Source organism: Mastacembelus armatus, chromosome 16, assembly GCF_900324485.2.
Source record: "Mastacembelus armatus chromosome 16, fMasArm1.2, whole genome shotgun sequence".
In the NCBI taxonomy this organism is placed as follows: Eukaryota; Metazoa; Chordata; class Actinopteri; order Synbranchiformes; family Mastacembelidae; genus Mastacembelus; species Mastacembelus armatus.
The window spans coordinates 21,182,650-21,207,594 of record NC_046648.1 but is presented as its reverse complement, the minus strand read 5'-3'; the positions used below and the strand labels follow the sequence as shown (position 1 = coordinate 21,207,594).

Below are 24,945 nucleotides of genomic sequence, written 5' to 3'. Positions count from 1 at the left end.
CAATTGGCTTCAATTGGAGATCATTTTGTTTTTGTTTTATTAGAAACATTTACAATACATCTTGAATTTTGGAAAAATAACAAAGAACCAGAACTAACATGGCGCAGATACAATAATAATAATAATAATTATGATAATAATAAAAACGTCTCCAAAAAATGTAATTCACAAAAAAACATGTGCTATAAGAAATTAACCTGCAATATCCCATGTCTTGTAAGGGCATGGCATACTGTAACAGAGTTCAAAGACTTCTTTTTTTTTTTTTCCATCCATCAAAGTTGACGGTCAGCCACAGAGGGCCACAGTGGCAACCCTCTTTCACTGTTCACAGAGAAACCAGAAACTAACGCCAGGTGATGCTGGCCCAAAAACTAATGCACTACAACCACTATTAAACCGGCATGAAACACCTCTACTGTGCTGGAAAAATTGGAAACACTACCAAAGACAAACTGTCAGACTGTATTGGCCTCTTTGGAAAAGGTTGCGAGTTTCACCAGTGAGCACCACTTCAGTCCCTATCCTTTACGTGCAGGAAAAATGTGCCATTGTAGTGTTTTTGTCAAGTTTTTTTCATCTGTATCAACTCTTTCCACAAGCTAAGAACTTCAAGTTTATTCATGAGGTGCAAACAGTCTTTCATTGCTAGCAGGTAACTCAGAGTATAAAATCCAACTTTGATATGGGGACTGAAATGGTCTCTTTGCCTGGCTCCAAACTCATGTCAAGTTTCCAATTTCCAAAGAGACTCGAACTATGAAAATCTACAGAGGAGAAGCAGCCCAAGTGCACTGACGTTAAAGGGATTAACACAGGACCTGCACCATTTCTCCTGTCTAAGTGACCATACAACATACATGCAAACTACTACGGTAATGAATCTGTTGTGTATATGTGTGCATCTAGTTACACAGATCTACTACACAGTGCGCTGCCGCTCAATTTGCACACTTCACCTAATTAACACATTAGGGAAAGTCTCTCAAAAGCTTCCTTTAAGCTGATTATGCTCGTTGCTATCGATCACAAACTGAGTAGTAGATGTAAAAAATGTATGAATGAACGTGTGTGTACAAGTTATGTGTGGCCCTGTTGGCAGCAGAGCCACAGCTGCCTCATTCATTCCAAGCGTTGCAATCGTAACATGTTTTATATGTTTGATAAGTAAAAGCGAGTTTAGATTACAGAGGAAATGAGTAATGCGTTTCAGTCAGTAACATGGGGTTAGTTGAAGGGGGAGAGGGGTTACAGCAAGCAGCACTGCACAAAGAATGCTGATGCAAGAAAAATATATAATTGAGGCACAAAATTGATGCTCTGTGACTAAAATATCTCCAAATTCTAAAAAATATTATATTATTTTCTGTAATTATTCCATTGTGAATGCACTGATGTTGAAGGAGTGCATGTCTGAAGTTAAAATTTAAGCTACGGAGAGCTCTCTTTCCATTTACATCATTTACAATGAAGCACATGGAAAAGATGAGCATCCACAACTTTAATAAATAAAACTTCTAAACTTCTTTTCTCATTTTACGTATTAGTAGAAACTGACTTCCCTGTGTTTAGAAATATATTAACTTCTTGTAATTTTAATTAAAAAACAAAATGTCTTGAGGTTACTCATAAATATGTTGCTTCATTTTTTTTTTTTACTTCTCATAAATAACATCCAGATACTGACTTTTTTCCTCTGCTTTCTATGAAATAATAACCCATGTTAGCAAAATAGATTTGAGAAACTGTAATATGTTTTTTTATTCATTTTAAGTTACTTTCTATAAATGTATGTGGAAGAACTCAAATATAGTCTACGCTGAAAACCTGTTGCAAATTCTTTCCAAAAAAACAAACAAAAACTTAAAGCTCACTTGTAAATTGACAAAACAATAGGCATAAGGAGTGCATTAAGTTGAGTGTTTTTTTTCTTTTTTTTTTTGTTTTTTTTGTTTTTGTTTTGTTTTTGTTTTTTTACATTCAAATGCATTACTTGCTCAATGTGTGATTTTGACAGGTTGGTACAATTGCTTAAGTGCATCCATTGAAAATAAGGATTTCCTATCACTCCTTAAAAGGGATTCTACATAAATGCATAAAGACCTTTTCATATCAAGAGAAGAAAAACATCAACAGTTTCTACCAGTACTATAACAGTAAGCTTAATACAATATCGTAAATAATACTAACAAGAACTTAATGAATCAAATGTCACTGTGAATCACCTCCACCCTTTTGATGCTCCACAGAATTAAAAGTACTTCAAACTGGGTGAGTTGGACAAATGAAACTTACACTTCAGCATATTCTTAAGAATCATAATTAATCTTTATGTATCAATTAGTTAAACTACACAGTAAATATACGGTTTTAAACCAATGTTTACTTTAAGGTCTTAAAGCTCTTTATACACTTCTGGTATCAGGCTGATTTCTGAGTTCTTTATGCGATCTTAACCTTGTGTCTGATAAATCTTACCTACTGTACTATATTCTCTAACATGCAGTTAAACTTAAGGATACAGGTAATGGCTCTCTAAAGGATATTAACTAAGACCACAGTGTTGTGTTGTTCAGAATTACACTGTCACCTTGTGTATATCTGAAAGTAAGCCCTTACGGTTTACTCTCAGGTACTCATAAATTAGGAATTCAGCCTTATTTTTACTGGTTTGTCATTGTCAACACAATTCCTTCTCAATCTATTTTTAATTACATGGGCAGTCCCGTTTCATCTCAATTTCTCCAGATTGGTCAGGTTTTCAGAGCGATTCAAGAAATTCCCAAGACTGCTGTGTTTTTTTCCCCCCAACAATCTAGCAATGACAGTGGAAAACAACTCAAAGGACTGCAAGTGCGAGGGTGTGCTTTAAGCTGCTCTCTTCTGGGAGAATTAAGTCTGTTACCGGCGCCTCTGTAGTATTAAACTATCTTACAACACTGAAACATGATATGCCTTCATTTCACAGATATCGATTGAGTGGCCTTTAAGACTTCTGAGTAAACAGAGTAATTCTAGTTATGAAATTATTTCTTAATTCAATAAACTCTAAATCAAGCTGATTTAGATGCTAAAATAAGTTAACTCAAGTTATAATGTAGCTCATGTCCTATCATTGTAATTTGTTCTTTGGCTGGCTGACCTTTTTCTTTCAAAAGCAATAGATGAAAAGCAGATGTAACACAGGTGTCAAATAGAGCCATGAAATCAGAAACTTATCATCAGGTAAACAGAACTCATACTGAGAAATGCTGTAAGTAACATGTCTACCCCTGTATATAATATAAAGACATGACTTCACTATTGTGTGACTGGTACAGTAAATTATATCACACTGTCCTACCCCCTACTTTGCACTGCTGTGTATACATTTTTGTCCAAAGCTTTAAAGACATCAGTCTGTCCTAACTGAAGTCCAGCTCCTGTATTTTAACAAACCAGACAGACTTTGGAGCTCATGCTGTGGTCTTGTTGTTTGTTCACACTTGAACGATCACTCACAGCACAATGAGATTTCCTCTTAGTCACAGAAATTGCAGTTTCATCATACCAGTGCTAGGAGAAGGAATCCTTAAGCTTGCCTTGACCTACCCTGTGATCTGATTGATATTTAACATAAAAAATTAAGCAATCAAATGACTAAGACCCTGATGAACACAAGAACAATTACTTATCCTGAAACCGTTACTAATTAATTATATCTCTGTTTCTACGCTAGTGTGAATCCATAATGAATTTTAAGTAGAGACAGAAATGCAATGGTATTATTCTAAAAATCAAGGTCAATTTCTGAATAGAATATTATTTAAAGAACTGACTAAGCAGGCTCCTCTGTTTATTGTCCCAGTATAGTTCTATTATTGCTTTTCATCCTAATATACATAGAAACTGAGTTATTCATTAGGGGTTAGGCTATTACACATGCTATTCATTTGAGTTTTTATTTGAGAGGCTTCATAAAGGATATTCATTATTACAGTTTATAGCAGTGTCTGGTTAATTTATTTATATATTTGGATGAAATACTAAGTTAATCCGTTTAAATAATATTTCTTAAATGTATGGCTCTATCTATTATACTATTATTGTCATAAGGGATGATGGGACACTTATATAAAAGATTTGCTTTCCTTAAGATTCCAAACATTTTCAATTCCTTATGCTAAAACATTGACAATGACACTTTCAGTTTGTAAAAATAATCAAAACCTCACTTCAAGCGGACCTCTGTCTGGATGTTCATAACTGATACACATACTTTATTTACATAGAAGCTAAGAGTGCTTTCCCATAAAGCACAATACTCATTACCTTATACAGCGTCTAAACTGGGAGAATCTCCAATAAGCCCTCTCTTCATTAAACCAGTGCAAAACTCAAGTCACCAGCATTGACTGAATGGATGAGAGGGCTCCCAAATTACCACTAGCACTACTGTAGTATTAAGAATAACAAGAACCACCATGATACAAAAAAATGATAGGGAATCCTTATGTGCATGTTTTTCAAATTCTATGAAATATATTTCACCATCAGCGGTCGGTTTGGTATTACTGAAATGCGCATGTTTTGTAATAAGGTGCTTTACTGTATTTTAAGTAAAGTGTTTGAGGAGCCTAATTTCCTGAATCCCTCCTAATCCCCACCCGAACAGTTTGATTCACATTCTTTTCTCCAAAAATAAGTACTTTAAAAGATGTTTTTATGGGGTGGTGCTATCAAAGGCCAAAGTTGCTACCTTGTATGCCAAAGTAATGGCGATATTTTCGTAAAAAATATTAAGGCAGAAAACAAAATAACAAAAATACTATGTTCAAAAAACAGTGTCATGCTGCTTTGAATTTGAAGTTGAAAGCTTCGGCCAAACCAATGTGCAATTTCTCCACTCATAAATCATAACTATTCTTTAATTCTACATCTGATAGATTTCAGGGTACTTTTTGCAAGTACATTGCTTTCACTGCAGTCCACGTGTAATGCCAGTGATTTGCTTTAAAAGTTGTTGTTTTTTTTTTTTTTGTCCTAGAAGACACAATTTGTAATTGTTAATTTATTTTTTCAGACGGAAGCCGAGTTGAATTGTTCTCTAATACAACACAAGAAAGAGCCAGTGGATCACTGGTGTTCCCTGTCACCACTACTAGCCCTCATGTGACAAGTCAAAACTCGCTGCAACACTTGAATGATCAATAAATATGCTAGATCTGCAGGGTCTCATTTTTTGGAGCATACTTCTCTCTTTCTCCAGCTAAAATGATCCCCCCTCCCCATCCCTATTATTCAACAGCTTTAATCCCTACCCCCATACGCTCTCCTCTAGTCCTCTGAAATCCCCAGGCTGGGGCTAAGGCAGACGCAGAGGGTGTGTAATTTGATTCAGCATGAGTGCTGGTTAAATGGGGCGTTTCCTCTGCTTTCCTGTCAATTACAATTGTCTGATTCTGGAAGCTCAGAACAAGGAGGGCTGCCATTGGCTGGCGCCGAGTGTCCATAGTGAAGGGACAGCTGCAGGATGTCCCATACAGTAGTGAGCAGACATGTTGGGGGGTGGGGGTCAGCCTGGATGTGAAGTGGGGCAGGGGACTTAGTGAAAACTTTGATTGCACTGGTGGTGTCACACCCCTCTACCCCATCCAAATTTCAGGGTAGTGTGGTCAGGGAGTGGAGGTGGGGAGATTTAATGCTGCACCTTGTGTGATAAGATCCTACAGTCTTTCTTTTACAGGCAAACATGACAATTTTCATCATTTGGAAATGGTATTTGACAAACTGTGTGACATTAATGTTGAAAACAGGTAGCTGGTGGATCTCCTGATAACTGTAGATAATTTATTTTGCTCCTAAGCCTCCCCTCATTTCACAGGCGCTGCCAAATTCAGCTAGTGTCTTTCAAATTGTGTGTGTGTGTATGTTTAGGGACAAAAGAGGCCCCCTCTCCTTAGTAGGGTTAGCTCAGAACAGCAAAAAAAGGAGAGGAAAAAGGGGGAGGAAGGGGCAAGAGGGAGTGAAAGGAGGGGTCCTATTTGCCCAGCTGCATACAGACCATCCTGCTCCCTCTGTGCCTGTCACAGTGGGGCGGGGCAATAAGGGGCTCACTGCGGGACCCTGTCTTACCAATCATACAACTCCAGAGTCCCCACACGGTCCGCACCTGGACCGACCCATTTGCCTAATTATCAATGAGCAGATCCAGGCCGTGTCCGAGCACTCTGCAGCCCACGCCACTACTGGGCCCAGACAATACGCCCCACTCAGAGAGCAAACGATCGAACTGTAAGCAGAGGGACACATAAAAGCCACTCCCAAAGAAAAGGGAGAAAGAAACAGGGCTAGGCAAGACCTCCAACTTGGGGTCACAGCGACAGTGTGCCATGGAACACCTGCTCCTGTTCAGCTTTGCTAATTACAGGGAGACAGCAGACCCCTCTGAGCTCACACATAATGCTGGTAGTAGTGGGGACGTGGAATAAGGATTACTGATTTGGGACTCTGTATTTCATAGTGACAACAATTTTAATCTGAGCCTGCTGCTGATTCAGGAAACATTTTACAGTGTGACTCGGCTTCTGTCCACATTCTAATTCTCCTCCTTATTTACAGTGCACACCTCAGAGAAATGCTTGTTGACTGGAGCTCTTGCTTTGTCCTGTGTCGTTCAGCGACTGTGGCCAAATGACCACATAAGACAATAAAGCGCGGTTAAGGTGGCTTTGAAACAAGTCCATCGGGGAGACAGATATCGAGAACTAGCCAACTGGATGAATTCCAAGGCTTTCTGCCTCACAAATTAAATCAGTGCTTTAAGCCAACCGAGGAACCACATGCTTTTCAAGTGCCATGAGGAGCAAGCATTACTGAATCTTTTCAACAAACTGCAGTGACCAAAGTGTAATCAAAGGCTACTCGAAGGAAAAATTTACTCATATTTTATACTACTTTAATCTATCTCTGATACCAGTAAAATGCAACCTGTTATTATAAATAAATGATGTAATGTCCTATCCCTTTTTAACATGAATCTGGTTTACAGTATAAGACTATTAGGTATAGGAATTAAATAAGGGGCTGCTTTGTTCCCTTGTAAAGACAGAGCTTTAAGTAGAACCAGTCTATTCACATTTTGATTAAGCAAAAAATTAATCTCTATTTTGGACCAATCTTATGAAACCATAGTCACAGTAAAACTGAAAAGGCTGAATTCATCTTCACATCAGCTCCTGAAATTTCAGGGTATGATTGACAATCCTATTTTAGACCAAGATGATTGTAAGGTGCAATGAAAATTCTATTTTTTTTTTCCTTCCAATAACAACATTGACTTTCTAGGTCAGTCAGGTGCAGATTGGGAACCTCAACAATCATCTTCCTTCAATATAAACCCACTTCATGGTAAAATAAAAATTTGAATAATAAAATGTTCACATTACTGTCTACTTCTGCCTACACTGTTATTCATGAATGAAAAACAGCAGCAGTCAAAAAACTGAAAATGCAAGGTACTATACTTCTCTTATAAACAAAACTTTTATAAAATATATATGCATATATATATAAAAGAAAAACTTAAAAATATTTCTTATACTTTTTAGTAAAGCAAGCAGTGCCTTCTAAAATATCTGCTTGTTTTTAAATTTTCTGAAAAACCAAAATGTGTATTATAATAATAATCATAATAACAGTAAATTATTATTGAACAAACACTGACAAAACTAATGGTAAAAACTGATGTGGTTCCTTAAGAGAATATTCGGATGGCCTGTGTGACCTGGGTGTGGCACACTGGGCACTCTGGGTGGTTGAGCTCACAGATTCGGATGGCACACTCCATGCAGAAGAGGTTGTGGCCACAGGGCACCAAGGCAGCCGTCACTTTGCTCTCAAAGCAGGTCATGCAGTCCCGCACAGTGGCCGGTGGTGAGTCGGGCACTGGCAGACGGCCTGGGAAACCCTCACCGGCTGAGGTGGGCTCACTGTGGGCGCGGCGGGCCTGAGCATGAGGCGAGCCAGCTACTGGCACAATGCTGGTGACTGAAGAATTGTTGGTGCTTCCACCTCCGCAGGGCTCGGGTAAGCCAGGGGAGAGTCTGGTCAGGGGGAGTGGGAGGCCTCCAAAACTCTTGGAACGCTGCTGGGCATAGAAGGCCACCTGTTTGGGGTAGTCAGGGTCGCCCCAACTCTGGGTTCCATCTGATCCAAAATAAGAGCAAGGCTTCTCTCCAGAGCTGGAGAAGTTGCTCTTGTTGTAGATTCCCCCTCCCTCACCTCCTCCTCCCCCCCCCCCCCCAACCATGGCATCTGAAAAGTTCTGGCGGTAGCTGCTGGTGAGGGGCTTGCGCTGGCCCCCCTGCAGCCCCCACACCTGCTGTAGCCGGCTCTCCAGACCACTGCTGCTGCCCGCTGGGCTGCTTCCACCATTCGGCCCCAGACAGTCATTCTCATTATTGTGGTCATGCAGGCCTCCTGTTCGGAAGGCGATGTGTGCTTCAATCTCCTCGCGGGCGCGTTCGGCATTACTCGGTGACCCTGTGATTTCAAAGACAGGGTCGCGGTCTCGGCTGGGAGTGACAATGTAAGTGCAGGTTTGCTGCTGGATGCGTTTGATGGTGGAACCTTTAGGACCCACTACCAGCCCAACAACACGGTATGGCACTCTCACCTGAATGGTGGTCTGACCTGGCAAAGGTGTGGGCGGGGAGCCACTAAAGGACACTCCCAGCTTGTTGCGGGATGCCCGGAGCATGGAGAAGTGCTCTGCAGCAGAGATGATTTCACGGCGGGCCAGTGCAACGTCCTCCTTCCGGCCAGTGATTAAGAACACGGGCTCCTCTCCTCTAACGGGGGTTTTGATGTACGTGTTGGTCTTGGCCCGCAGGGCTTTGATCTTGCAACCTGTAGAAACACCAAGTTATATTTAAAAGTCGGTATATATGATACATGGGTTATGAAGTTAAAAGGTTACAAAACCTGATTTAAGAGAAATCTTCAACATCTATTAATAATAAGTTCCGTTTTTTTCCACTGTGCATGACCAGTTTAACTTAATATGTTCCAGGTTTTGACTGGAAAAGGATACACAAAGTAATTACCATGATTTATGAGGTTTCCAGGACCAAAGCAAGTGTATGTATTGAGTGTACTTTTTTTATTTGCTCTAAATCAGACACTAGTTTACAAACAGATACATGAATGGCACAGGGACACTGGCCAGCATAGTCCTGACTGTTGTGGATCAGTTGCTGGTGAGTTATCACCTTGTGACCTTCTTGAACTTATAGAATAAAACAATACAGTCAAACCACATATGCTTTGTTTTTGGGCCATTTGTTGCCCCCCATCTGCCCTGTTTTTGATCAGCATGTAATAGTTTACTCTATTAAGTGCTTTTAAGGCAGAATCTTAACATGAGAGAGTGCAGGTTAATGTTATTTCATGACAAATTACCTTGTCATTACATTGTAATGGGACAGAACCGGATATACAGTACATCAGTAATTATTTAGGAAGCTTGCAATTTACAAAGGAGGTCAAGAAGAACATGATAAGAAAAGACATAAATACTGTTTATATTACATCCTATGAAGAATCCATCAAGTATTACACGGGGTCAGTTTTCATTCAGAAATTCAGGCAGCTTCCTCATTAGGACTTCCACATTTATTGACAAGTTAAATTTGCCTTTCTCATCTCGGCCGTGCCTTAAAGAGACCAGTGCAACTCATCATCAGGCATCTATTCAATGAACAAATCTGAGCTCATCTTACCAGACTCCACTTCAGATCACAGAGTACACCGCTGCATTTCCTATCTGAAACAGCAGCACGTAACAAAAGGCTTAAAGACACCTTAAGTTGAAGAGGAATGTCTCTCTAACGCTACAAAACAGGGCCACTTTGCTGGGAAACACATACTTCGCAGGGACCAGTGGTGCAGATAGAAGGATATTACTCCTCATACCTAAAAATCTAAAAATGCCCTTTGTGGACATCTGTTATTAGGCTAATAAACCTGCTCATGCCACAGGGATCAAAGAGCATTTGCCAACTTCCGTTTCTCAAACTACACTGCACCTTTTAATTAGTCCACATTACTGCCTCAATTAAAGAATTATCTGTTAACAAAATAGGCAAAGATTAATTAATCTCAACCAGAAATTAAGGTCACTGGAGACAAATTTGTTTTCAGCTGTTAAGCTGTGGTGTAGGTGCATGTAATTCAAAACAAAGCCAACCTTGATCTGAGGAGCTCCAGAGGAAAGTACGAGAGCATCTCTGACAGGAGAAAACGATCACATCCAACCCTCTCTTCATGACAGGATGCTCTGTTTGCCAAATTCACCAGGCGGGCTGTGATGCACGCTGCTGAGAGGAAGGGGGTCTGTATGTAGTTCCAGCTAACGAAGGGCCTGAATCAAAAGCAGCTCTTCTCAAATCCCCCCAAATCAGCACTTCTTCTCTGTCAAGACAAAAGGGCCCTCTCTGCTGCACTTGTGCTCACTGGGTCCACCCTCCAACTGTCTTCAGTTACCCAATTAAAATTCAAAACTTACACTTCAGAGTAAAGAACAGCAGCTGCAATAGGAGACAAGGAGCACTTGGTAGGACAAACTATATCCACATTACCACCGCACCGGTAAAAGAAGCCATCTCAACTCCACTGAGCCCCCCTGACATTACTGGAGACCTGTTTGTTTTTGTTGCACAATAAACCAGGACTTGTTGACCGTACGTCACCCACCCTGCAGTCGTCTCCCTGTCCTGCCCTCTGTCTCCCCCTCTCCTGACACACAACGATGTGGTATTGAGAGTGTGCAGTGAAGTGGGGGCTCTCGAGGAGCCCCCTGCGTTGAGCTCCAAGGCGTGACTCCCATTCAGCTTTTACAAGCTATACTTGCCTCCCTGTCCTTGCCCCTCTCACCCATGGGTTCTTCACGTCAGTTAACAATGGGTGCAACCACATGAACAGTGTCACCAAGCAGAAGAAAGAAGATGAGAATATCTACCTCTGGGTTTCCTGCTTCAAAACCAACACAGATCCAAGCCTGTTTGCAGCTGGACTGTATGTAAATAGAGAAAAATCCACTGACAACAGCTTTACTGCAAATAAGCACAAACAGCAGGATATTCTGGTTAAAAAAGGATTCCCACCTCCTGGTGCAACTTCTCGCTGAGTCACACTTTAAGACTATCCCGTGTGCCAAGCAGCAACACCGTCTTCATGCGCCCCTCCCCTCATCCCCCGACTTTCACACCTTTGTTTGACAGCTGCTGTCATTCAACTTCAGGTCTTTGTTCAATTAAGAAAAAAAAAAAAAAAAAAAAACTCCGGCTGCAAGAGAAACGGGCCGAATCTGTAATGCGTCTGGAATTGAACTTTCCAACTCCCTCATTTGCCAAAAAAAGAAAAAAGAAAAAAGAAACATGGGGACCACGCTCGCTCTATTGTCCAATTGTGTCACTGGGGCAGTGCGCAACATAAACAAGGAGCTGAATAAATTTAGAAGGAGGCAAAACGTCTTCCACCACTGTGCCCAATCGCCTGATTCTGGCTATTTCCCTAACGATCGATTCAAAGTGAAACACATTCCCGTCCTCGCCAGCCGCACGCTGCCTTTTTTGAACAGTCTGGCGCGTCTCAGACGACAAAGGAAGCAAGTGCTCTCCTGCTCCAGTGTGCGTGTCTGTGCGCTGACACCGATGGCGTGGATGTAGAATTATTCGCCCAGGAGGGGACGGGGCTCTCTCCTGTCTCTTTGCAAATTCACTCAAAAGCCAAATAAACGCAAAGCAGACACAGACTTGTTTCAATGCGTGAGTGTAACGATGAGCACACGAGAACTTGCAACGTTGTAGCAGGAAAAGTGGGAGGCTGATGTCTCGGGGGAGTACAAAAAAAACACGCGAGCACACACACCACTCCCTTTTCTTTGTCAAATAACACCAGGTAACAGTTAGAGAACAAAAAGGAAAGCACGGCGGGGCTGACGCACGCTGTTAGCGGGATAAAAGCACAAGTTTGGAGGGAAATCATTTGCAAGCCAGCGGTTTACCTTGTCTCCCCACTATTTCGGCCACATGTTCAGAGCTGGGCACTGGGACGCATTCTGTTATGTTGCAGCCTCGTCCTTTCGTCTCACTTGAGGAGCTCTCGTACAGGGCGCACAACTTGCTTTTCCCTTGCAGGATCGCCGTATCTCCGCCACCCCCGACGCTGTTCGTGTGGTTGTGGTGGTTGTTGTTATTGTTACTCCGGTCCTGTACTCCTGTTGTTGGGGCTCCGCCGCCGTCCTCGCCTTCCCCGAGCCCCAGCAGAGACAACTGGCCCAGCGCGACCCTGAGGGCACGGGAGTCGTCTTCCTCCTCATCGGGCGGCACAAGGAGACCCTCGCTTCCGAAGCCGGAGCCGGCCAGATCCCCGCCGTAGCCCCCATTTTTCTCCATGATCCCTGCTAGAACCAGCAGGCTAGGCATGGCTAACAAAAGAGTGTGTGAGACAAAGACAGGGGAAAGAGACTGGAGAAACAGCACCCGTGCCGCCTCCTCCTCGCCCCCTCCTCCTTCCAATTCCCCCCTTTGCGCTAGTCCCTCCCATAGACCGGCCCCCTCTCTCTCTAACCGCCAGACTTTCAGTACAGTAGTCTCTCTCCGAGCTTCAGGCAAACGGGACACAAGGCCGTCTGCACGATAGATGGGGCTGGCCGATGTGTTGCTCCACCCAGTCTGGTTTACACAGCTCCCCCCTTCGCCGAGACAAAACGAGCCGCCCTCCCGTTGTACCATTCCGTCTCAGGTTCCCAAGCCTGTGGCATCTCCCATCAAGCTGCTTAGGTCACCTATAGAAAAGAGACTCACACCTCATCATCATAGGCAGCCGCCTGCGCCGCATCGCATCAACGCAGACTCGTTCATAGCTGTAGAGCTGCAGTGCAACCTGAAAACCGCATTTTAGCGACTTATGTAAGAACAGCATCCAGGACGTAAACAGTTTCTTATCAAAAGGTGCAAGTACAGTACGCACATGGTCATCTGCTGAAAAGATGATGTCAACTTCGTCATTAAGAGATAAAACCCAGCAGCTCCTGCCTTTTATGGGGGATCGCGGAGCATCTGACATGAATTTTAAGAGTGAAGGAGTTGGTGACATTTTTGGGGGGTCCGCCCACCTCTATGTTGCCGTGCTTTGCGGCAGGTCACCGCGTTGTTGTCCCCGCGCCTTTGCGCATGAGGATGTTATGTATAGGAGGGAAAGAGTGTGTCTGGAGGGGAGGTGGGGGGATGTATACGTGGAGGAGAAGGGAAAGGGAGTTGTCAGACAGGCGTTGCAGACCGTATGCAGCGGGGGAACAGCAGAAAAGCCATCGCACGTTTCCCATTCAATAAAAAAAACAAGGGTTTTGCAGCAGCCCCGGTGAACAAAGAACCGCGCCGCTCGTTTCGCGTACAGACTCCCCAAGATGTCCTCGACAGAAGCCACGCCTGACGGCATGGTCCAACACAAAGACTCAAACTGCAGTTAGAAAAATAATATTCAGGAAACAGTTATTGATGCAGCCACTTCATTTAATCGGACTTTTCTCATTTTTGTTCATTCTCTTTGGGTTTTAAACAGGTAGTGCAAAGTATCTGCAACTTAAATTATCACGAACACATGGAAATTTACATGAATCAGGAAAAACAAAATGAAGAGGTTTCTGATATGCCACAATAATTTTAGGAGTGAGCTGGAAGTTATTCTAACACTTGGGTCACCACCGTAAATACAGCTCTAAGGAAACACTGGAGCTGGTATATGGTTTTCTAGTGCCGAGCAACAACTGATGTCCATGTTTTCAGCTTCCTCAAACTGTGAGTTTAACTCAGGCTGAGTCTGTCGTTACCATCTGTGATATGCATGATGGGATATACAGGGAGTATGTGTTGCGTAAGGCTACCTGAATGACAAGGCAAACTCTGGGGATGTTTACTCATTTATATTAGATGCTCCACCGCTTCACCGTCCACGTTTTCCCTCTGCCCCACAAGAAAATTGAGATATTTGACGTGTTGGGGGAGACGCTGAGCTTTTATAGTCACTGGTGTTAATATGTAAATTGCTGTTTAATGAAATGTCTGTGAGATCAGTGAGGATGTGCTTTGTGTTCCCAACAGAGGTGTTGGGTTCACTCTGTGGATTATTTGTGCACGTTAACCTTCAGTTTATTCTTTTCCATCATATGTGATGTTTTCCCACACTATAACTGGGTTACAACTGTAGAAACCAAAACAAAAGCACAGACAGTCTTCCATTTGGGCTTTTATGACAGACTGAGCATGGCATGTGACTCTTAGAGATTCAGCATGAATATTTTAGCATTTCTAGTGAGAACGCCTTCTGCTTTTTAATAACACATAGAAATGAGCAACAGTATAATCACAAATTTTCAAACACCCTATCTGAAAATATATACAATATAAATGTTGTGATGCACCAGAACCAGAAAGACAGAGCAGGTATATTTACATGCATAATCATAGTCTAGACAAGCTCTCTGGGTGCCAATCAGGAAGGGGTTCGTTCCCCAAGGGTGTGTTGCAGATGAGAACTCGCAGGGAGACTCCTGGTATGAGGCCAGGATTAAAACATCCCCCACTCCATTCAATAACATGAATAAAAACAGCAGCAGGAGGAGAGCAGGATGGCGTGATGCATGAAGGACCAGAGGGTGGGCCCAGGGGGTCTGCCCCCAATCCTTACCACACCCACTGGAGAGGCCAGAGGATTGGGCAAGGGCATGGTTGTGATGGGGACGAGCACCACTGAAGGACCGGCCTTTTAGTGGTGTGCTGAGTATGCCAGTGTGTCCAAGAGGTCGTCTGGCTCCATTAAAGGGGTCCGCTGGGAGTCCAGAGCCCCAATCAATAAAAAGCTTGGATCTGGGATCGTGTTTCCCCCCCTCCACACACCCCTCTCTGCCTGGATGTGCGAGTTCGGTTTGGCCTGTTGGAGTCTGGCTTGGTGATGCTGCTGTGCCACGTAGCTTCTGTGACCCTTTACCAAACCACCTCTGACTGTGAATGGAGATCAGCAGGTCTAGTTTTCATTCTGACTATAGCTGTAGGCTACAGCCGTCATTTGTACATGTACATGTTTCTGAGCACTCATGTGTGCGTGTGTGAGCTACAGGATTCTTGTAAAAGAAGTGCTGAGGTCATGTTACTTCACATGCAAAACTCAATGATCTTGACCATCTGTTCGTCACCATAGTGCTGTTCCTCTTTTTTCCTTTGATGAAAGGCTGACTGGCATCTTTGGGGAGATGCTGTGGTTTAATGTGCCACAGAGACACACACCAACGTCTTTGTCCAAGAGCCCAAGCAAATATTGCAATCACCTATACGGACAGTATCACTTTTCAAAGAGGGCAGGTTTAATAGGCTATAAAGACATGTCTGAGAATCCCTAAAGCACATCCCTTTGACTTCCATGGCCAGATGTCCTTTTCAAGACTTTTCTGGTGCCCCGCTGTCCCTTGAATGAGGCTTCTGCCAGTACAAAGGGACGTGTTGGCTAACCACCACGTGCTGATGCCACAGTGAGCGGGCTCTCAGGGATGATGTAATACCTCATGCAAATGATATCACATCTAATGCTCATACACTGGCAAGAGCCTTAAAGTCGATCGGCTGATGAACCGATGAACTGATGAACAGATGCCACTTTGTGGGTCAGACTTTCCCATTTGTAGTTTTTCTTTTACTTTTATCTGCTTTTATTTGTTGGAAGTTTTTTCACAGTTAAGATATTTCTTTTACAGGAGACAGGCCTAGGGAGCAGCAGACAGGCTGCACAAAGTGATGATACAATACTACAACCAAAATTAGTGTATGTAAACAGAAAAAAGGTGTGTGTCAGAGGATGTGGTTGGTAAAATTATAATAATAGCAAAAACCTCATAATAATTAAAACAAGGGAATGTTTTTTAACCTCACGTATTGTCAACAATTTTTCAGCAGGTTTTCCCACCACGCAGGCAGCCAGATACAGAGACATCTATGGAAATATGAAGATCGCAACAATAAGCCCAGATCCTGTGATCTAAAAGTGAAGCTCAGTGTCTGTTACACTTAGAGATTCAGAAGAGCCTTTTTTGGGTAATCTACGACACAAATTGACATTGTGACTGAGTAAAGGAATGAGTTATTCCTGATGATTTCAAATGGAGCCCAAATCAAATGAAATCTAATTTAAATCTTACTGAGTTCAAATCTAGGTTTTCACTCCACATCGTAGTCAGTCCTTGTGTCGGTCCTGGTGGGCTTGCTAATTCACTTTTTACAGTGCAGGGGGCGTTTGCTCAGTGAGCAGAGTGACCTACAAGTACACTCTTTTTTTGTCTGTGTGAGTGAAACAGATATGTTTCAACAACTAGTGAATTTTTTTTTTTTTGCATTATTGTTTAAGCATTTTTTTTTTAGTGAAATGAGAAAATGTTTCTAAAATAAAATTCTGCTAAAATGGCCGCAAACCCCAAATCTTCCTGCTTCATATTTGAGAAACTGGAGCCAGAAACATTTGACAAACCTGCTTGATAATAAAAAAAACAATTTTAAAAAATGCTCAAACTAATCATTGATTAATTCTCTCATTAATTAGCTATTGCTTCAGCCCTTGTGTGGATGTGAATCTGCTTGCAGCACATCGTTTGGGGTGATGAACATGTCGGCACTTTTTCCACAACTCCACAATCACTCAGACTCTTCTCACCTGCTGTGAAATACGCACATGCATATGAAGCTGTTGACCCACATACACACACACACACAAACACACACTCTCACCTCACCCTCTGACAACAAACACACATACACATGCACATGCACTGGGATGTTGTGATTGGGAGAGCTGTTGTCAGCTGGGAATATGAGTCAGGTAGTATGACTTCATTGCTTTTTACGGGTATTAGGTCATCTCTCTCACTCACTTTCCCTATTTCCACCCCACCCCCATCTGTCTCTCTAATCACATTGATGCTGTACAGCTAGTGACACGCCTAGTGATGAGTAAGGCTCACCTCACCTCTTGCTTCCCGTATGGTGGTGATCTCATGCGTCACAGAGAGATTTGAAGTGGAGTCCTGCTTGGTCGTCACTTTATTATTGGCATCCATTTCTCATTTGATTGATGCATCATTGCAGACCGGGTAACAGTCAGTTGATTTAGTTATTGCTTTTACTGTACACAGTGAAAGACTGTGTTTTTTAATCTGCAAACGGACTCAGTCACAGGATCAATATCACTGTGTAAAAGTACTGATTGGGCCACATTTGAATTAAGAAGTTTTGTTACTAAACACTGATGACTTTTTAAACACCAAACCTGCACAAGATGAAGGTTTTGTGTACCTAAAAAAAATATTTATATAATGATAAAATGCAAAACAGATGAGCTTCAAAGTCTTTAATGTCACTTTAATGTCGTTTTCAGACATGGAACTAAACTAATTGCATTTGTTCAAGTGCTGCTCTTATATTCAGTTTTTTAGTATTTCTGCTTTACTTAAGTCTCCACATTTTGTGGTACTTAATACCACTGCTGTAAAGTAACCAAATACTTGTATTCAAGTACTATACTGAGATATTTGTACTTTATTTAAGCGTTTCTCCTACACTTCATAGAAACTCTTTTTGCACTAATGCTACCACATTTATCTCGAAAATCAAGCGTTGACATATAAAACATTATCATCTTATGGATCTAAAATGCTGCCCACCATTGTAGAAAGTGAGAACGTTGTCAGTCTTTAGTTTTTAATACCACGTGGTTATGCCAAAGACAATTTTTCCACATTTTGGACCATAATGTTACTAAAGGAATGTTGTATTCAGGAGCAGCCTGGAGTGTCACGGTGCAGCTGTGTGAAATGAACTGGACAGGTCTGCTTGGGGAAAACTAGAATTAGAATGAAATAAAAATAAACCAGTTACTCAATGAAACAACAGTTTGATGTGTTTGATGATCTTGTTTTTTTATTTTTATTTCCAGACTCCCTGGAAAGCAGTATACTGAGTGGATCATCCTTGGAAAATCAGGTTAGTTAAACCAAATTGAAAATAAGAAATGAATTTAGCTTTAGTATTTGACCAGTGATTAAATGCTGTAAAATATTGATAAATTAGTAATATTAACTCCTAAATAAATAATATATGATAACAAAGCACTGTGAAAGCAGTGCCTGAGAGTACCCAAATACACCCTTAATTACTGTTCTTAAGTATAGTGTTGAGGAACATGTACTTTACTGGAGTATTTTATGCTGCTTTATACAACTCCATTACATTTCAAATAGAAGTATTTTACTTTATACATCACTGCACTTATTTAACATGTAATGCCAATAGTTACTTTGCAAATAAAGATATAACATACAAAAATATTACTACTTGTAATGAAGGGGGAGCGTTTTTACTATGCAGTTTGCAGAAGGCAGCAGCATCACTGTGGGAAAGGGACCATTTTGCACAATGAGTACTTTGGATTATCTTGTGTAATGTTGAATGCAGCACTTTTATTTGTACTGGAATGTTTTACATTCTGGTATTACTGTTATTTTTGATTTGTACTGCATGCAATTTTATATCAGTGCACATCATCAGAGAGCTTGGTTGGACCACAAAATAACCTCTGAAAAACTTTTACTGCACGTGTCAGTTTTTGTTGAAAATGTCTTTGTATGTGCAGCTGTGGTTCTTAAAGGTATTTTGTGTGCTTGGTTATATTTGGGCATTCTGAGGGGTACAGGTATGTTTTCTTGTTGAATTATACAATCACTTCAGTGCTTCAGATACAAAGTAATACTGCCCTGCAGGTGTAGTGTCAGTACAAGAGTATAGGTATAGTACAAGAGTATAGGTATATTCTCAGGCCATGCTTTCTCAGAGATCATGATGCCTCCAAGTGACCTACAGTACTGTTCCATCATTTATGAACATTGTGAATATAAACAAACCATTTACTGCTCAGTAATGTAAAATTCATCTTCAGCTGTTACATAATGATAAACACACCCACCAAGAGCTCTGTAAAATATCTCGAGCAGCACACATCAGTTGTTTTTAATTTGTGTTTTTATTTGTATTTAGAATGAGTTTGGGATCACAGGGAATTAAGCTGACTGCGCCATTCAACTGGGCCATCTGTACAGCTCGATAGTGGCAGTCGTGCTGGTGTGTTTGCCTTGAGGAATAGTTGTATGATTCTCCCTGGCTGCCAGTTTAATTAAATTATCAATTCATGTGAAACCCAGCTCAGGTCAGTATATCAATCACTGCCAGAGTAGGGTCCTCTGAGTCACAGGGGCCCCTCAGGGCTCTCCAGGGGGTACGGAGTAAAATGAATAACTCTGCTTTTTTCATTCATTTCAAGGTATTGACAGACAAGTGTATTGACAAGTATTGTTATCAGGGACCTGAACTGAGATGTGAAATAACATTTTCCTCAGGCACGAAATACTAAAAATGCAATTTGGTGGTGGGGAAGGTAAGATTAGCAATATCAGACTATAAACTTTTACAGGAACCTAAATGTAATTTAAAGGTAATTGTTCTTTACTTGAGTATTTTCATTTCATGCAACTTTATACTAGAAGTTTTTGAAAGTGAAGTCAAATCTGTGTTTTTATTGTATAGGTGAATCTATAAGAAAACATTTTTATTGATGATATGTTCTGTATGCTGTGATGGACTGGTGACCTGTCCAGGGTGTACCCCTGCCTTTCACCAGAGAGAGAGCTGGGATAGGCTCCAGCAGATCCCGTGACCCTGGCTTTCAGGAAAAAAGCGGGTACAGAAGATGGATGGATGGATGTTCTGTATGTCAGGTTTTCATTTATACACTTAGAAATGCAGCTGCCATTTAAAGTGATGGGGTAAAAATTGAGAATTGCAGAGTAAAATTTGAAGTATTCAATTAAAGTACACGAAGTCCAGTATTGGAGTAAATATTCTTGTGGTGTAATGTGATTATATTTGCAGACAGACGCTTACCTGCCTTTGTTTAGACGACATCAGGGTACAAACCATGTGGACAGGAGGCAGATTCAGCACTAATCGTGGCCGCCAGGTGGCGCCTGCAGGCTGCGCTGTAATTAGCAGCCTAATCAAGTGTGTGGATTTGCAGGTGGCTGTGGACTGCTGGCTCGGCTCGGTGGAGTTCGCCTTCACCGGTTTGTTTCAAGAAAATCGGGCTTAGTGGATAATACCCTGCTTTAGCCTACTGGACTGTCGACATTTGAAAAGGTCAGGGGTGACCGTGGGGTGTGGGGACGCGTTTTACACGACCTGTTGTCAGATAGTGGAGGTAAGATTGTTTTGACTGTTGTAGAAAACATCGTCTTTTTAAGGTACTGTGTATTTTGTTTTTGTTTTTTCTGTCCTTATTTGTTAGAGCATGCAGGGTGGTCATGAACTGTGTGACCCGTTTGGAAACATCATCACAAGTTTTCATTCAGTGCGTCTCCGGTGGATGGCGCTTGGTTCCTGTAGGCTGTTTGTGAATGACCTGACGCGAGAGGGGAAGACAGGGGGCGCCAGAGAGGCACATTGTGAGGGGCTGCAGTACCATCAGGGTCTGCAGGGATCAGCACTTAATTTCCAGTTTATCACTAACTAATGCAGTGTAGGCCCCACCTTCATGAGGGTTATAATGACCCGTCCTTTAAAACGGGCTTAGAGAGCTCTGTATTCAGTTTTATGGTGTCGTTGGAGGACGTAGTTTTTGATGCGTTTACACTCAGGTGGTTTCAACATTTTCTTCTCCCCTTGTATATCAGTGGGAGTCTCTACTTAGTAGCTAATATGGTGAACTTGTAATTAAATATATGAAACTATAACATCAACTTATGATCAATCTGTTATATTCATCATTTTTTATGCCAAACATTTGCTGCTTTCAGCTTCTCAAAAGGCCTGTGATGATTAGTTTTTTTCTCATAAATATATGAAGATGACCATAAATAATTTTTTTTCTTATATTAATGAAAAAAGTCACTTTTTATTGGTGAATAATATGAAATTAACCAAGAAAAGCATTGTCAGATTAACCAATAATATAATAGGCCTTAGTTTCTGCCTTAAAATAATTTAAAAAATAGCTAAATATTAAAGACTTAAACAGTAAAGTGTTCTCACTGGTCTCAGTGAAGTTAAATTACATTCATGTTTTTTGATTCTGGCCTTAAACAAGACTCGATTGAAACAGGTTTTAATTGTGCTAATGCTTTCCTAATTTACATGAAGAGATCCTTTTGTAATGTGACGTCCTGTGGAAGAGATGGAGGCCGAAATCCATAAAAAATACATAATAAATAAAATTGAAGCCAGTATGAGGCTTCTGCGGCCTGAATTGGTTAAATCAAATGGTTATTTTCCAATAAGGGTGCAAGATTTCCTGTTTGTGTTACTCTCCATTCACCACATCTCAGTAAGGAAACACTGTTCAGGGGAACTAAAGAGCCTACAAAAGCACAATTAGCTTTAGAAAATAGCCACTAGATTTGACTAAATGAGATCGCAAATGCCTCATTGTCTTTAGCTGATGGCAAATTTCGTCCCCCATCTTAATCAGTAAACACAAGTCATGAAGGATCTCTGCACAGTTGTTTTGAAAGGATGAACTAATACCTGTTTCAATGTACCGTAACAGTATGGGCATGTGAATTGCACTTTGAGCAATAAGGGGAAAACATATTCCCACTCCATCCTTTACTTAAGTGAACTTGTCACTATGAAAAGCATCTTAATACAAATAATAATAAATTTCACTCCCATCTAAGGTATTTAAAAGCATCTACAGCAGACAGATACTGCAGTGGCGCAGAAGTACATTATCTATGTCTGAAATGTAGTGGAGTAGAAGAATAAAGTATTAGTACCTGGGAATTGTCCTGAAGTACATGAAGCACAGATGGAGTATTTTTACTTTATTGCAGCACGGGTATGAGTGTATGAGACATTAGCAGGAAGGTGCCTGTGGAAACACATCTGCCTGCAGAGGGGGCATTGTTCACCACTGTACCATCCAGAGGGACAGGAATAAGGGTTTTAAGCCTAGTTGAGAGTTATTCAGCCTCAATACGGGTATTCTATCTCATCTACAGTTTCCACTATTTCCCCCTGGGAGAGTTACTTCCTCATATTTGCTAATTGAAATGTCTGATCTTCTGTCATGGTTTATCTGTGTAGACCCACCCAAGACAGAACAGGCTCTCATTAAAGGCAAGAGATGGTGCCGCTTATCCCAGCTGTGTTTATTCCACATTAGAAGCACTTGGTATTCTATATTATGAAGAATTCTAACATGAATTTACATAAAGCCGAGGGCTGTCATGATTTTAAGAATCATTTGCATGGGTTCACACAGCAACTGTGTGAACTTTTGTTGATATTACACTATATAATAGGAGTGGATAAATAGCTAACATGAAGCTTTATTTTGAAAAACACACCAAAAAGCAGGTTTAATGTAGTTTGTCTCCTTAATTTCCAAAGACCTTTGTGCTTCAGGCAGAGATATGTTGAGTCTGTTGTTAATGATTAATGCACATGTGTGAACAATGGTCTGGATAACAGTCTGAGTAACCGATGCTGGTGGCGTGTCATGTGTAAGATTAATGCTCTTACTACACAAATTCAGATTCATTGTATTGCCATGCTGTCTGAACAATAATCTAGATACGAGATATACTCTATGCCTGTGCAGGAAATGAGGAAAAGGCGATAAGGGAAAGATGAAAAGAAGAAGCATTTGTATGTACTGCAGTGTGTGTTGTACCCCAGTGAAACTGGTATAAGGGCCCTGGTGAAGTGGACCCCGTAGCAGACTTGGTTTTAAAAAAAATCATGAAATTTCCCTCTTGCAACAAATATTGTCATGCTGAAGTTGTACTTTGTCATTGCTTTGATCCCCATGAGAGCAGCAAATCAATAGCTCTTGATGGAGTAATAAAACATTGCACATTGCACAATTGTTGCACCCTGTTTTTTTAGCTGCTCACAGTATCCAATGAAATACACATTGTCTGGTGTGTTGTATCACAGTCATGCCTGTTCTTGTCTATGGATGGGATGAGTACATGCTGGATTCAGACTCCTGCTGTATGTCACACAGGTGGCTTCAATGCATTGGTAGCAGTTTATTGGTAGTTGAAAATAGTGCATGTTTTGAATTTGTTTTATGTCGTCATCTAAAATGACATTCACATAATCTAAATGCAATTACATTTTACATAATGAATATGGGGCAGTAATTTTGTAGCATCCTGCCTAATAAGAGTCCCAACAGGTTTTTCCATTAATGTCCAAATTCTTTGGCAACTATTTTGATAATGGATTAATAATTGAACTCATCTTTCAATCAAACATCCTGATTGCAGCTTCTTAAATGTGGAAGTTTTCAGCCTTTTCCAGTCTTAGTTTCACTGTATAGTGAATGTTTTTGAGTTGTGGACTATTGGACAGACGAACTGAGCAATTTGAAGGTAACCCCTTGTGCTCTTTGAAATTGGATTTTTTTTTTTTTAATTTACAGATGAATAATGAAAAGATCCTTATCTGCAACCCTTGTAAAATGATTTGGACAGGACATCTTTTGCTCATGAACGAAGCTGCAGTGTAATCAGGGCATTAGGCTTGTCTTCAGCTACTGAATAGTGGAGAGTTTTGAACTAACAGATGTTCCTTGTCTGCTTCACGATCTAGCTTGTATCGTACCTGAGGATCTTTGTTTTAGTGTGATAAGATTTTGTTGTTGTTTGGGCACAAGAAGAGGAAAGAAGATTCACAGCAAAGCTCGTTTGGGCTGGCAGCCATGCATTCCTGTGTTAGAGAGCATTCCATGGAAACATAAGGGCTGACAAACTAAAAAAGAAGCAATAAAGAAAGAGAAAGGAGGAGAAGTAGCAAGCAGGGGGACTGAGAAAATGAGCTGTTTGTAAAGGGACTTGTGACTCACACAGGCAGCTTCAGACACTGACGGCTCCTTTCCATTGCAAGGCCACACTGGAGCCTCCCTTAGCCACTGGGCCTGCCCCATGCCCAAAAACAGAGATGCTGTCTTGCCCCTTGTTTAACCACACGCACATACACAGACACAGACACATTAATGGACTAACTTCCATTTCCATGGTGAGGAGATATACACACACAGAAAACATCTTTTTCTCCTGCAACAGAACTTGATTGGACCTGTGATTCCATTAACTCCACCCCGAGGAAATAAATATAAGACCAGAATCCACTTGGATTTGAATGTCAGACCTCTGGATTTCCAAGATGACTTGTAGGAATCATTCCATCATTCACTGGGAATATAATGTCAAACATTTGTGGCCTTTTTACTTTGTGGATTCAGGGGATGAGTTTGCTGGTGGGTTATTTTTCTGCCATGGATAACAGCCGAACCCTGCTGTCAGGTGATCAATAGTTTGTCTATACTCTGGACTTGTTTTATTGCCTTGCTCTGTTGTGTTTGTCACGGTCATAATTTTTTTTCTACAGCAGTAAGGATTTTGTCTTTGACTCTCTAAAGTTGAAACAGAAAGCCCTTCTCTGTGTTTTTGCTTTAGAGTTGTCCGTCACAGCTGTTTTTACCCATAAAAGTGGCTGAAAATATATTCTGCACAGCAGCAGCGAGGAGCAGGGTGAGATCCGCACATTCGCGCTCTTTCGTCCACCTTGAAGCTTTTCAGTATCATCAGTGCCACCATGTTTTATTGACAGAGCACTTGCACCAGTTGCTGAGGTCAGTCTGTCTGTGAAGGCTCCGTCTGAGTGAAATGTGAAAGGAAATGATATGGGCAGAGCAGGGAGAGATAAAGCTCAGCAGCTGCTTTGTGTGTGTCTGTGTGTGCACGCACATGTGCCTGTGCACACACATTGCCTTGCCTGACTCCTCCTCACTAACCCCACCCTTCCC

The 24,945-nt window shown here is 41.4% G+C and overlaps 1 protein-coding gene across 1 annotated transcript; it reads right to left on the bottom strand.

Annotated features, from left to right (window-relative positions):
- Positions 1-13: 13 nt before the first annotated feature.
- Positions 14-12,776, bottom strand: mex3a (mex-3 RNA binding family member A). Its single transcript, XM_026317742.1, is given in 4 exon segments — positions 14-8,889; positions 12,047-12,677; positions 12,679-12,737; positions 12,740-12,776. Coding segments are annotated over 4 exon segments (1,881 nt in total). The 3' UTR covers positions 14-7,735.
- Positions 12,777-24,945: the final 12,169 nt, after the last annotated feature.